Source organism: Somniosus microcephalus, chromosome 7, assembly GCF_052327205.1.
Source record: "Somniosus microcephalus isolate GS21.2 chromosome 7, FLI_Smic_1.0, whole genome shotgun sequence".
NCBI lineage: Eukaryota > Metazoa > Chordata > Chondrichthyes > Squaliformes > Somniosidae > Somniosus > Somniosus microcephalus.
The window spans coordinates 176,544,525-176,558,589 of record NC_140993.1 but is presented as its reverse complement, the minus strand read 5'-3'; the positions used below and the strand labels follow the sequence as shown (position 1 = coordinate 176,558,589).

Here is a 14,065-nt window from a genome sequence, read left to right as displayed (position 1 = left end):
TAGAAGCTTTTACAGTCAGTTTTTATGTTCCCTGCAAGCTTACTCTCATACTCTATTTTCCCCCTCTTAATGAATCCTTTTGTCCTCCTTTGCTGAATCCTAAACTGCTCCCAACCCTCGGGTTTGCTGCTTTTTCTGGACAAATTATATGTACTCTCCTTGGATCTTATGCTATCCCTAATTTCCCTTGTTAGCCACGGTTGCGCCAGCTTTTTTGTTTTATTTTTATGCCAGACGGGGATGAACAAATTCTGTAGTTCATCCATGCGATCTTTAAATGTTTGCCATTGCTTATCCACCGTCAACCCTTTAAGTAACATTCCCCAATCCATCCTAGCCAACTCGCGCCTCATACCATCGTAGTTTCCTTTATTTAAATTCAGGACCCTAGTCTCTGAGTCAACTACTTCATTCTCCAACTTAATGAAGAATTCTATATTATGATCGCTCTTCCCCAAGAGGCCTCGCACAACAACATTGCTAATCAATCCTTTCTCATTACATAATACCCAGTCTAAGATGGCCTGATCTCTGGTTGGTTCCTCGACATATTGGTCCAGGTAACGATCCCATATACACTCTAGGAATTCCTCCTCCACAGTATTGTTACTAATTTGGTTAGCCCAATCGATATGTAGATTAAAGTCACCCATGGTATTTGCTGTGCCCTTAACTGCACGCGCCTCTAATTTCCCATTTAATGACATCCCCAACCTCAGCATACTGTTTGGGGGTTTACATACAACTCCCACTAACTTTTTCTGCCCCTTTTGTATTTCTCAGCTCTACCCATACAGATTCCACATCATCAGAGCTAATATCCTTCCTTACTGTTGTGTTAATCTCTTTAACCCCACCTCCTTTTCCTTTTTGCTTGTCCTTCCTGAATATTGAATACCCCTGGATGTTGAATTCCCAGCCTTGGTCACCCTGGAGCCATGTCTCCGTAATCCCAATTATATCATATCCATTTACATCTATTTGCACAGCTAATTCATCCACCTTATTACGAATGCTCCTCGCATTAAGACATAAAGCCTTCAGGCTTGTTTTTTTTAAACACTCTTAGACCTTTTAGAATTACTATTTACTGTGGCCCTGTTTGATTTACACACTTGATTTCTCTGCCTTCCTCTTTTGCTTTTCTCCTTCGTGTCTTTTGCTTCTCTCCTTGCTTCCCTTTCCTCTGTCTCCCTGCACAGGTTCCCAACCCCCTGATATTTTAGTTTAAACCCTCCCCAACAGCACTAGCAAACACTCCCCCTAGGACATCGGTCCCGGTCCTGCCCAGGTGCAAACCGTCCAGTTTGTACTGGTCCCACCTCCCCCAGAACCGGTTCCAATGTCCCAGGAATTTGAATCCCTCCCCCTTGCACCATTCCTCTAGCCACATATTCAACTGAAATATCCGTCTATTTCTACTCTGACTAGCATGTGGCACTGGTTGCAATCCTGAGATTACTACCTTTGAGATCCTATTTTTTAATTTACTTCCTAACTCCTTATATTCAGCTTTTAGGACCTCATCCCGTTTTTTACCTATATCGTTGATACCTATATGCACCACGACAGCTGGCTGTTCATGCTCCCCCCTCCAGAATGCCCTGCAGCCGCCCCAAGACAGCCTTGACCCTTGCACCAGGGAGGCAACATACCATCCTGGAGTCTCGTTTGCGGCCACAGAAACGCCTATCTATTCCCCTTATAATAGAATCCCCTATCACTATAGCTCTCCCAGTCTTTTTCCTCCCGTCCTGTGCAGCAGAACCACCCATCGTGCCAGGAAGTTGGCTACTGTTGCCTTCCCCCGATAAGCTATCTCCGCCAACAATATCCAATGCGGTATATCTGTTTGAGAGGGGGATGGCCACAGGGGACCCCTGCACTACCTGCCTGCGCCTACTACTCTGCCTGGCGGTCACCCATTCCCTTCCTGCCTGTGCAGCCTTTACCTGTGGTGTACCAACTCCCTAAATGTGCTATCCATGATGTCCTCAGCATTGCAAATGCTCCAGTATGTATCGATTCGCAGCTCCAGCGCCGCAGTGCGGTCTGTCAGAGCTGCAGCTGGATACACTTCCCGCACATATGGTCGTCCGGGACACAGGAAGTGTCCGATTTCCCACATAGTGCAAGGAGGAGCATGCCACGGGGCCGAGCTGTGCTGCCATGACTTACCCTTTAATTAATTCAAATTAAATTAAATCAAATCAATACCACTAATTACACTACAATTAAATGATATACTCAAGGGCCCTTGTTTACTAGCACTCCCCGCTACACAACAGAGGCCTCAGAAACTATAACCACAAACATTAAGTTTGGGAAAAAAGCGAGAGAGAAATACCAACCAATCACTTACCAGTTTTCTGGTGACGTCACACTTTGATTACTTTCTACTTCTCTCTCTCTCCCCGCTCCTTAAATCCTCGGTCTCTGTGCTCAGTCTCTACCCAGGGCTGCTCTCCCTGCTACTGTTGGATGTCCATGAAGAAGGAGATGAAATTACTTGCTTGAGCGAAGAGTGCCTCACTCACTTGCTTTATACATATTCGAACAACCAGTTTGACTAACGTTGATGTACCGAGTGGTATATTGGAATGAACCCAAAGTGTAAAAATTCAGGGCCGCTCTGACCTTGACATCCATTGGCAGTGCTGTGCCTGTGGATGAATGTGGATGCAGATCAGTGTGGAGCATGATGCAGAACTATGTGACAGTGTTCCATGTAAATCAAAGCCTGCACATCTTTTGACAAAGTGAGACCTGCCTGTAGATTCTGGTGTGTGGGACTACTGAATTGGTCAATAGTTTGATAAAATTTTTAAATGGTAGTTTGGAGTGATCATAAATGCATTCTACATAAATTACAGCTAAAAAAAAAAGCTGATTAGAGAGTCCATTAATTATATACTTTCTGGAGCTCTCTAATTTTGTGCCTTCAGATTACCTTTTTAATCTTTTTAAAGAATTACTCAAGATATGACATTATAGCCATATTCTCAAGTATTATTTTGAAGCAAAGTTTATTTTTTAATTTGTGTTGGCTGGCCTGTTCAAAGTCACTATTTTAAAATAGTTTCTAGGGCTAGGCGGTGCGATGTTTCAGTGCTCACTCTTTGGATTTCATTATTCTCAGCACTACTCCACTGAATGCACAGAATGTCTTTTAGCCACTGGGAAATACTCATAGAAGTACAGCTTTTACAGCTTTAATTTACTGCTTTAAAAAAGTTGCTAGAATGGGATTCCCCTGATTTTCTTTTGTTCTCTGTCTATATTACAGCAGTTCAAAAATAATTGGATACAGTGACGTATTTAAATCAAATCTAGCACATCACTATTCTCTTTTCTGGACTGTAGCGATTAAAAATCAAATCTCGAGTATGCAGGTGCAGCAGGCAGTTAAGAAGGCAAATTCGTAGCGAGAGGGTTTGAGTACAGGAACAAGGATGTCTTGCTGCAGTTGTACAGGGCCTTGTTGAGACCACACCTTGAGTATTGTGTGCAGTTTTGGTCGCCTTACCTGAGAAAGGATGTTCTTGTCATGGAGGGAGTGCAACGAAGATTCACCAGGCTGATACCTGGGATGGCAGGAATGACGCATGAGGGGAGATTGGGTCGATTGGGCTTATACTCGCTGGAGTTTAGAAGAATGAGAGGGGATCTCATTGAAACTTATAAAATTCTAGCAGGACTAGACAGACTAGATGCAGGAAGGATGTTCCCGATGGTCGGGGAGTCCAGAACCAGGGGTCACAGTCTAAGGATAAGGGGTAAGCCATTTAGGACAGAGATGAGGAGGAATTTCTTCACCCAGAGAGTGGTGAACCTGTGGAATTCTCTACCACAGAAGGCAGTAGAGGCCAATTCATTAAATATATTCAAGAAGGAGTTGGATATGTTTCTTAAGGCTAAAGGGATCAAGGGATATGGAGAGAAAGCAGGGACCGGGTACTGAATTTGGATGATCAGCCATGATCTCATTGAATGGCGGAGCAGGCTCGAGGGGCCGAATGGCCTACTCCTGCTCCTATCTTCTGTGTTTCTATGGTATATCCTGGGATAGTTCTATCAAGTGCAACTTGGGCCAGGAGTGTGTGTTTTCAAGTGCAAGTCCTTTTTATAAAAAAAAAAAAAAAAAAAAAAAAATCTTGGGTGTGACTTCTTAACTCTTGGAAACATCCACAGTTTTAAATTGTATCCAAAAGTGCTGTGGTTTTGAAAGATCTCAAGCTTCAATGTGTTTGTTTTCCATTTAGGTATTACTTGTGTCTGCAGCTGAGGGATGATATTGTCTCTGGACGATTGCCATGTTCTTTTGCCACACATGTCTTGCTTGGTTCCTACACTGTCCAGGCAGAACTTGGGGACTATGACCCAGATGAGTATGCCACTGACTACATCAGTGAGTTTCGTTTTGCTCCGAATGAAACTAAGGAACTGGAAGAAAAGGTGATAGAACTACACAAAAGCCACAAGTACGTGCAATAACATATATAATAAAGCGTCTAATTTGCTGTTTTAATACTGAACAAATTGTTTTTCATTGATCTATGAGTTATTTATAGGCAGGTCCACAAATTCAAACTTCACAAGCTTTCTGTGTATACTTGGGTTTAGTTAGAGCTAATGGGTTAATAAAGATGTTGATTGTAAAGGACAAATCAAGTAATGTGCTACTGATAGTAAATCCTAACTGTCCAGGATGTCAGCGACATACGAAATGTTGCCTTTCAATAACATTGGCTCTCTACACAGCAAGACGAATATGAGTTGGGTGTACTGCATGAGGTCTGCCTAAGATTAATTTTGCTGCATCTCAAAGTACTTTTTGTAAATTTTCCTGAACGTATCAAATGTCTCTCTTTACATGTTCCTTTGCTCAGCCACTGTTTTGTGCCCTTCAAAACTTCCATCATCACCTTCTTCCTCAAAAAGCCAAACTTTGAGCCAGCCATCCTCTGCAAATAACAACCCATCTTTAACCTACCTTTCATCACTGATTTTCTCCCAGCCCTATGCTCATCTCTCCTGAAATTCCTTCTTAAAATTCTTCCAGTCACAAATGGTATCATCTGAGAGTTAAATCGTGGTGCATTATCGTCTCTGCCCTCTTTGATCTTTTTGCAACATTTGGCACAGTTAATCATGCTGTCGTCCTCCACTGCCTCCTTTGTTGTCCAGCTTCATGGGTCTGCCCTTGACTGGTTCCATTTCTACCTAACAAGATGCAGCCAATGCATCTCCCTCAATGGCTTCTCACCCCACAAGGGCCTATACTTGCCTTCCTACCTTTCCTCATCTATATGCTGTCTGTCATTGTCAGGCATGGTATCAGCTTCATACTACCTCAGCATTACTTTTCTTGACCCCATGAACACATGTCTGACGGGCAGATTGACATCACATCACTTCATGGATGAGTCACAACTTCCTTTGGCTGAGCATTGGCAACGCCAAAGCCATCACCTGCAATGCCAATTACAAACTCCGCACCCCTTACCTGGCATTACTCAGGTTGAGCAAGACTGTGAAATCTTGGCATCCTATAAACCCTGAGCTGATCTTCAAGCCCTGTGTCCTCTAATACCAAGACTGTTTCTATCTCCACAAAATCACCCACTTCAGTCCCAATGTTGCTGAAACTCTTATCCAGGGTTTTGGCAACTCTTGAATCTATTATTCCAATGCTCTCCTTAGTCTTCCATCAACCACACTACAACTTGCATAAAGTGCAGCTGCCCATATCTTATCACGCACACCCAAGTCCTGCTCATCCATCACTCCTGGTCTTTCAGACATTAACTGGCTTCTTGACCCCAGCATATTAAATATGAAACTTCCAGCTTTGTATTCAAGTTCCTCTTTGGCCTTGCTCCACTCTTATCTACGCAACCTTCTCAAGACTTCCCTCTCCCATGTGGCCTTTGGTCTTCTGGCTCTGACCTCTTAGGCTGCACTCTCTGAAAATCTCTCATAGGGGTACTGTAGTGATTATGCTACTGGACTAAAAATTCTGAGGCCCAGAACTAATAATCCAGAGAACACTAGTTCTAATGCTACCATGGCAGTTTGAGAATGTGAATTCCGTTTAAAATTTTTATTTTTAGAAATCTGGAAATAAAAAGCTGTTAACAATAAACGTGACCATGAAGTTGTTGGATTCTCATAAAAATGCAACTGGTTCACTAATGACCTTTTAGCGAAGGAAAGCTGCTTTCCTTACCTGGTCTGGCTTATATGTTGACTGAAATCCCGTACCAGTGTGATTTATGTTGAAGTGACTGAGTTAACCACTCAATTTGGGCAACCAGGGATAGATAATAAATGCATGCTTTGCCAGCAATGCCCACATCCTGAGAATGAGTATAAAAAAACCTCCACCTCTCTACTTTGTCCTCCTTTAACAACCTTCTTAACACCCAACCTTTCAGCCAAGCCTTCAGTGACCCCTCCAAGCTATCTTCCTGGCTCAGTGTTCCATTCCTCTTACTACTACTCAGAAAACTGTCTTGCAGTTTTGTACTTCAAAGCACTATATAAATACAAAGTGTTGTCCCATGTCCCTGCCACCTCCTCTGCTCCTCTTAACACTGAACTTCTGCTCAGCCCTTGTTCTGTCTGCTTCACAGTTGATGGCTGTTCTCTGGAATTGTCTATGCACTGGTCATGACCTTGCCACCTAGCTTGCTGCTATCAAAACTTTCCCCTTTGACTGTGCCTTTGGTTCTCTATCCTAGTCCCTCCACTTTTCTTCCTCTTCCTCATGCTCAGTATCCATCGTAACCATTCCTCCTTATTGTAAAATGCTCAGACTTTTTCCTGTACACGAGGACCACAACAGTGCAGTTTTGGGAGGATAGACATCAAAATAACAGTATATCCTTTGGAAGTGGCACAGTGGAGCATTAACACACAAGCGCCATGGCAGTGAGGATGTTGGTTTTATCATCCATGGTGCTGACTTACTGGATCAGCCATGCTGTCAGAAAGCAGATGGCAGCAGCAACCGCATACAATTTACACAGTGCTCCTCATGGAAAACTTGTCATTAAGTCCCACTGCTGCAAGACACTATGATGCAGAGCAGTTGCTTCACAAACGACTCACTGCTGTTGTTGGACTCAAAGAAGTATAGGAACCTCTGTGTGAGATATGTGTGTGTGTGTGTGTATATATATATAATATATATATGTGTGTCTGCATATGCATATATCATAAAATCATAAAAATTTACAGCACAGAAGGAAGCCATTCGACCCATTGGGCTGGATTTTGATTCAGGGGCGGGCTGGGGTCGTGTAATCCGCATTTCGTGTTAGCCACCCGATTCTAAATGGATGTGGGAGAATGATACGATTTTAACTTAATTGGCCAATTGAGTTCCAACGTGTGGGAACCCATGGCCAATGAGTTTTTCCAGTCTGAAAGTCGCCTCCGATGACGTCATCAGTGCTGCTGCATTTAAGGTCTGCAACAAGCCTTGCTTCTTCTGCAGACTGCCAACTTTTTGGCCTTTGCAGTGAGAGGGTCCTGGAGGAAGAATGGCCGGCCAAAGACCTAGGTCTGCTCCCAGGTTCGATGACATTGCCCTGCAGGCTTTAGTAGAGGGAGCAAGAGCACATAAAGAGGTGCTCTTCCCTTCTTCAGGCAGGAAGAAGCCTCCCCAGCAAACCAAGGCTGCATGGATCCAGGTGGCAGAGGAGGTAAACTCATCATCAGTAACCCGCAGAACCTGGATTCAATGCAGGAAGAGATTTCATGACCTTCTGCGCACTGGAAAAGTGAGTATGAATTTCCCATCACCCTCAATCTGATCCCCATCGACTCTCTTCACCAGCACTCAGTTTTAGCAATCTCTTCCTCCACATCCCACTTGACACTGACATCCATGTACCCTTACCCGTTCCCCCTCTCTCTATGGTCACATTCACCTAACTATTCGATTATGCAGCACTCAGACTCCCTATCACTCTGATGCTATGAAAACAACTGACAACACACAGGTCTTGCCACCTCACTCCATCTTTGTCTCCTTCTCATCTATGCTAGGATTCTCTACACTCACTTCTTCATTCTCACTCAACCTCCACTTGTCTCCCTCATTGCAGGAAAAGAGAGCTTGCAATAAGAGAGAAAGAGCGAGGACAGGAGGAGGGCTACCCTCAGTAGCCCACCTCACCCCCTGGGAGGATGCGGTCCTGGAGATCGTGGGAGTGGAGGACGATGCGCAAGTGGGGGACGGACAGATGGGTGCACCACAGCAAGCTGGTGACAGAATAGTTTTCCATCTCTCAATGACATTGCATGAGTCGCTGATAATGATTCTGAAGCTCTAACAGATGGACTTATGATCATCTGCAATATGCAATGTGCATTTAACCTTGGCATCACATCTCTGACTCTTTCCTTTACTCCCCCACAGGACCATCGCAAGCACCCGTCCCCACTAGCCAGAAGGAAGAGCCTGAGCATCCAGATGCCTCGGAGGAAGCTGCAACCTCTGAGGGCGATGCGTTAGCAGAATTCAGCGCACCCAGCACCAGCGCAGACACACACACGCGAGATAGAGTAGTGTTGTCACCTGGTGTATCACAGCTTACAAGTGAGCATCAGCAGATTGTGGAGACAGGGGCAGCAGTGGAGAGTTCTAGTTGGAGGACGCAGGACTCTGCCAGCTCGGCTCAGCTGCATGTCGACCCTCTGCCTCTGGGTTCATCCATAAGATCAGCGGTGCTGGAACTCCAGGAACAGATGCAGGAGTCTCTGGCAGGTTTTGTCTCCAGGGTCGCTGCGAGTGTGGAGCGAATGGAGGAGTCCATTACGAACATGAGCAGAGCCTTTGTGGAGTCATTGGCGCATGAACGCATCACCATGGAAAGGATGGCAACCTCCATGGAGGTGATAAGTCGCCAGAGTGCAGAAAACATGGTGAGTGTTCAGAATAGAATGACATTTCTGAAGGAGCGATGGTCATCTATTGAACAGAGAAACCAGACCTTCATGGAAGTCCTTCTGAGTAGGACTGCCAGTGCAGATACGGGTTTCCATGGCCCCCCTGATGTGCAGCAAGGTGCTCTCAAGCCACTTGCAAGCGCTGAGGGGGACCTGACCCATGAGAGGGAAGTTGGTGGCAGACATCAAGGAAGTGGGGGCTCCTCTCCAAGCGCTCACACTTCCATGCCACTGCAGAGCCCTCGGTCAGAGCCCCACCAGAGTCCAAACCCATCTGAGATCGGCGTCTCAACCCCTGCACAGCCGCAGGAGCAGCAGACTGTTGACGAACCCTCACAGGTTCGCAACCCCAGAGGATGTCCGCCAAAGGTGTCGAGACAGGAGCAGCAAGAAAGTGAGCAAGGAGCCTCCACATCTGCTGAAGCCACAGGGGAAGCACCGCGTAGGAGCACGCGTAAGAGAAAGATACTGCACAGTCACAAAGGTAGTCACTGGGTGAAATTTGATGTTTTATGTTAAAAAGCCATCAGGTGATTACTGTAAATAAAAAATCTGATGGCTACTGTTGCAGTTGTGGCATGTGTCATTTTGCTAATGGGACTTCCACATTGAGGGCTTATGATTACTTGGTATATGCCTCAGTTGAGGAAGCGCTCAGTCAAGGTGGCGAGAGGAGTTTCCCAGGAGGTCACACCCCTCTCAGGAGATGGGTGTCAGGCTCCAAAGTTCCACAGCTGTGGTTATGCCTTCTAAAAGTTCCCCCAGACCTGAGACAACAAAGTCCTGCCACCTGCAAATGATGGCTGATCAAATATCTTATTTAATGTTGGAGCTGCAACTAATAGTCAGCAATCCAGTTGTGCTACCGCCAGGTTTCACCGTCGTGTTTCAGAACAGGCGTGCTTCACGTCGGAAAAGGGTTAAAATCACCAAGGCCTATCAAAATGGCATTATAGAGGCAATTTAGTGCTTGTTAAGGGCCTTAACGGCCTATCCCGCCTCTTGGAGGCGGGATGGAGACGGGACCAGTCGACACGATTTAATTAAAATTGCATGAAGGCTATAAACACCATAGCCACTTAACAGCTCATTGGCTGCCTGCTTTGCAGTATCATACTTGCTGGGTTAAATTCGGCAGGGACTGATTCTTCGCTTATTTGTGTGATGCGTTTCATTTCTCAGCAAGGCCTTTAGAATCTTTCCATTTTGTAGTCATGAGCCAGTGTGCTCAGTGCATCTCACTTCAAAGCTGCATCTGCTGCCAGCTAAACCATGAGGTGATGTTTGTATTAGGAAACATGTGGCCCACTTGCCTGGCCTTCAGGATGCCTCGATTGGGAATAATTTATTAACAAAACTACTACATTTTTTAAAGAATGAATGAATGTATCCATTTTGTATGAGTCTTTTATCTTCTTCAAGGTATGTAAACTGATTACTGCAGGAGGAAGACTTATACTGTTGTGCATTTTCACACAGACTAAACTAACAATGTTTGAGAGGATTTGGCTTGTTTTCAGATGGATTTTTGAAAGCTTTCAATATGTTGAAGTTGGGATTTGAGCCGAATTAAAATCTGGCTTTTGCGTCTACATTTTAGGGGTATGACACCTGCTGAAGCAGAAATGCATTTTTTGGAGAATGCCAAAAAGCTGTCGATGTATGGAGTGGATCTGCATCATGCTAAGGTATTACTTTTAACATGTGAGCTGAGTGGGTTGTAATTCCAGAACACAATCTGTGTCTACTTGAATTGACAAGTTGATTTTCTGCTGGAAAATTTTCTTTAAAAAAAAAAAAAAGCCCTTATCAATAATGGCGCTGAACCAAACAACCAATGATACTGGGAACAGATTGTAGAGGCATCTGCTTTATTCTAGTTGGTATGAATTCTTTTCTAGTTCTCAATTCAACTGTAACATGATAACAAATATCAGGGCTGATCAAGGAGAGAGAAAAAAAGATAAACACTGCTTGTGATCAGTCGGATAACATATCAAATGTACTGACATAGACAGCAATAAATGGCACCAGCAAATGTCTATTTTGCTGGTCCATTGGAGAAGTAACAAGCCCCATAAAAGCTCATTAACTGTGATTAACTTCCCCACCACTATCCCACAATTAATGGTAGAAACAATTGCCCGGAATTTGCGGTCCCTATGATGGCGAATTGGCAGCGTTCGCTGTCATTTCACCTTTGAAACTGACCGCGACCTCAGGATTTAGCGCATGCACAGTCTAATGCAGAAATCCTGAAGTTGCGGTCTGTCATTCACTGCTCCTCCACAGGCTGCGCTGAGTGACCCCGTCCCCACCCCCCACAGAGCTGGGAATCCGTGAAATCTCTTCTGCAGTAATACCGCTGTTAAATTCCCCACTAACTGTTGGACCCAGAGGTATTAGGTGTAACTGGGGTTTTAATAGCGTCTTGACTGTTAAACAAAAGTTATGGGCCTGAAAAACTAATTTTAATTTTGTGCAGTGTCAAATTTATCCATTTTAATAAAAAATTTAAATGTTTTTTAAAAGGTTTTTTCATCTTTATTTCAGGTTTGCCTTTCCCCCATGTGAGAGCCCCAATCTTTGTTTTGCTCTCTCTAACATTTTTACGTAGGATATACGGCACAGAAACAGGCCATTCGGCCCAACCAATCTATGCCGGTGTTTATGCTCCACTAGAGCCTCCTCCCGTCTTTCCTCATCTAACGCTATCAACATAACCCTCTATTCCCTTCTCCCTCATATGCTTATCTAACCGCCCCTTAAATGCACCTATACTATTTGCTTCAACCACTCCCTGTGGTAGTGAGTTCCACATTCTCACCACTCTCCTAGGTAAAGAAGCTTCTTCTGAATTCCCTATTTGATTTTCTGGTGACTATCTTATATTGATAGCCTCTAGTTTTGCTTTTCCCCACTAGTGGAAACACACTGTGTGTCTACCCTATCAAAACCTTCCATGATTTTAAAAACCTCTATTAGGTCACCCTTTTCAAGAGAAAAGCGACCCAGCCTGTTCATCCTTTCCTGATAGGTGTACCCTCGCATTTCTGGTGTCATCCTTGTAAATCTTCTCTGCACTCTCTCCAGTGCCTCTATATCCTTTTTATATATGGTGACCAGAATTGCACACAGTACTCCGTGTGCTCTAACCAAGGTTTGATACAAGCTTAGCATGACTTCACTACTTTTCAATTCTCTTCCTCCAGAAATAAACCCTAGTGCTTGGTTTGCCTTTTTTAAAGCCTTGTTAATCTGTGTCGATACTTTGTGATTTGTGTATACTCCAAGATCCCTTTGTTCCTCTACCCCATTTAGATTCTTATTTTCGGAGTAATATGTGACCTCCCTATTTTTCTTACCAAAATGTAATAACTCAAATTTATCTGTGTTGAATTTCATTTGGCAGTTATATGCCCATTCTTCAAGTTTATTAATGTCTTGTAATTTGTTGCAGTCATCCTCAGTATTTGCTATCCTCCCCAATTTGGTGTCATCTGGAAATTTAGAAATTGTGTTTTTGATTCCAAAGTCTAAATCGTTAATGTAAATTGTGCACAACAGTGGTCCAGCACTGATCCTTGTGGAACACCACATCCCACCTTTTGCCACCTTGAATAGCTACCCTTTACTCCTACTCTCTGCTTTCTGCCAGCGAGCTATCCGTTCTGTTACTCGTCCCCTGACTCCTCATTACCTGACCTTATTCATTAGTCTATTATGTTTTACCTTATCGAAGGCCTTTTGAAAATTTAGATAAATTACATCTGCATTACTCTTGTCTACTCTCTCTGTTACCTCTTCAGAAACTTCAGTGAGGTTGGTCAAGTAAGAATTTCCCTTTTGAAATCCATGCTGACTATTTATTATATTTTTTGTTTCTAGATGCTCTTCTATTGTCTCCTTTAGTAGTGATTCCATTATTTTTCCTACCACTGATGTTAAGCTGACTGGCCTATAGTTCCCTGGACATGTTTTCTCCCTCTTTATATAGAGGTATTACATTCGCTATCCACCAGTCCTCTGGCACTACACCTTTTTCTAACGAATTACTAAATGTGTAGTAATGCCTCTGCTATTTCTTCCCTAGATTCTTTTAAAATGCACAGATGTAATCCGTCCAGACCAGGGGTTTTATCCCCTTTGAATTTCATTAGTTTATTTAGTATATCTCCTCGTTTTATTTTAAATGAAGTTAACTCATTACTAATCTCATCATCTGATAAAAACTGAAGCAAAGTAATTATTTAATATCTCTGCCACCTCTCTTCCCATCCCAACCTTTTTTTATTGATGTGCCTGTAAAATATTTTACTATTTTGTTTTATGTTCCTTGATAATTTAATTTCATAGTTCCTCTTTGCTTTCCTAATTGTTTTTTTGACTTCTCTCCTAATCCCTTCATATTCTCCCTTATCATGCTCTCCCCTGCTGTCCATGTACTTAATGTATGCCTTTCCTTACCCTCAATTGTTCCCTTATGGCTTTATTCAGCCACGGTATCTCATTAGTGTTTAGCTTGTTCTTGTTTATTAGCGGAATGTATTTTTCCTGGACTCTGTTGAACACCGTTTTAAATGTTTCCCATTGCTGTTCTACATCATTGTTTGCCAATACTGTTGTCCATTTTATTTTCCCAAGTTCTATTCTCAGCCCCTCAAAATCAGCTTTTCTCCAATCTATTACCCTGGTCTTTTTCATAACTATGCCCTTCTCAATTATTATCTTAAAGCGTATTATATTATGGTCACTATTGCCTAGATGTTCCCCTATTTTTACTTTACTTATCTGCTCTGGTTCATTCCCCATTACTAGATCCAATAGCGAATCCTCCTTTGTTGGGCTTTTTACATATTGGGTTAGAAAGGAGTCCTGTACACATTGTAGGAACTCCATTCCCTTATCTCCTTTACCTACCTCTTCTGTCCAATTAATATCTGAGTAGTTGAAATCCCCCATGATTATTTTTCTATTTTTTACTCATTTCCCTAATTTGTCTGCATATTTCTTCCTCCACCTCCCTTCCACTATTAGGTGGTCTGTAGATTACCCCATTAGTGTGATTAATCCTTTATTATCTTTTGATCTCTATCCACATGGATTC

The 14,065-nt window shown here is 43.3% G+C and overlaps 1 protein-coding gene across 22 annotated transcripts in view; it reads left to right on the top strand.

Moving 5' to 3' along the window:
• Positions 1 to 14,065, top strand: part of LOC147115025 (band 4.1-like protein 3) — a 335,880-nt gene that overhangs the window by 246,362 nt on the left and 75,453 nt on the right. For all 22 annotated transcript variants that reach the window (XM_085993247.1, XM_085993248.1, XM_085993255.1 and 19 more), the window contains 2 exons: positions 4,263 to 4,481; positions 10,559 to 10,646. In XM_085993247.1, the coding sequence (XP_085849373.1) occupies positions 4,263 to 4,481; positions 10,559 to 10,646 (307 nt within the window). The remainder of the gene's footprint in view (positions 1 to 4,262; positions 4,482 to 10,558; positions 10,647 to 14,065) is intronic.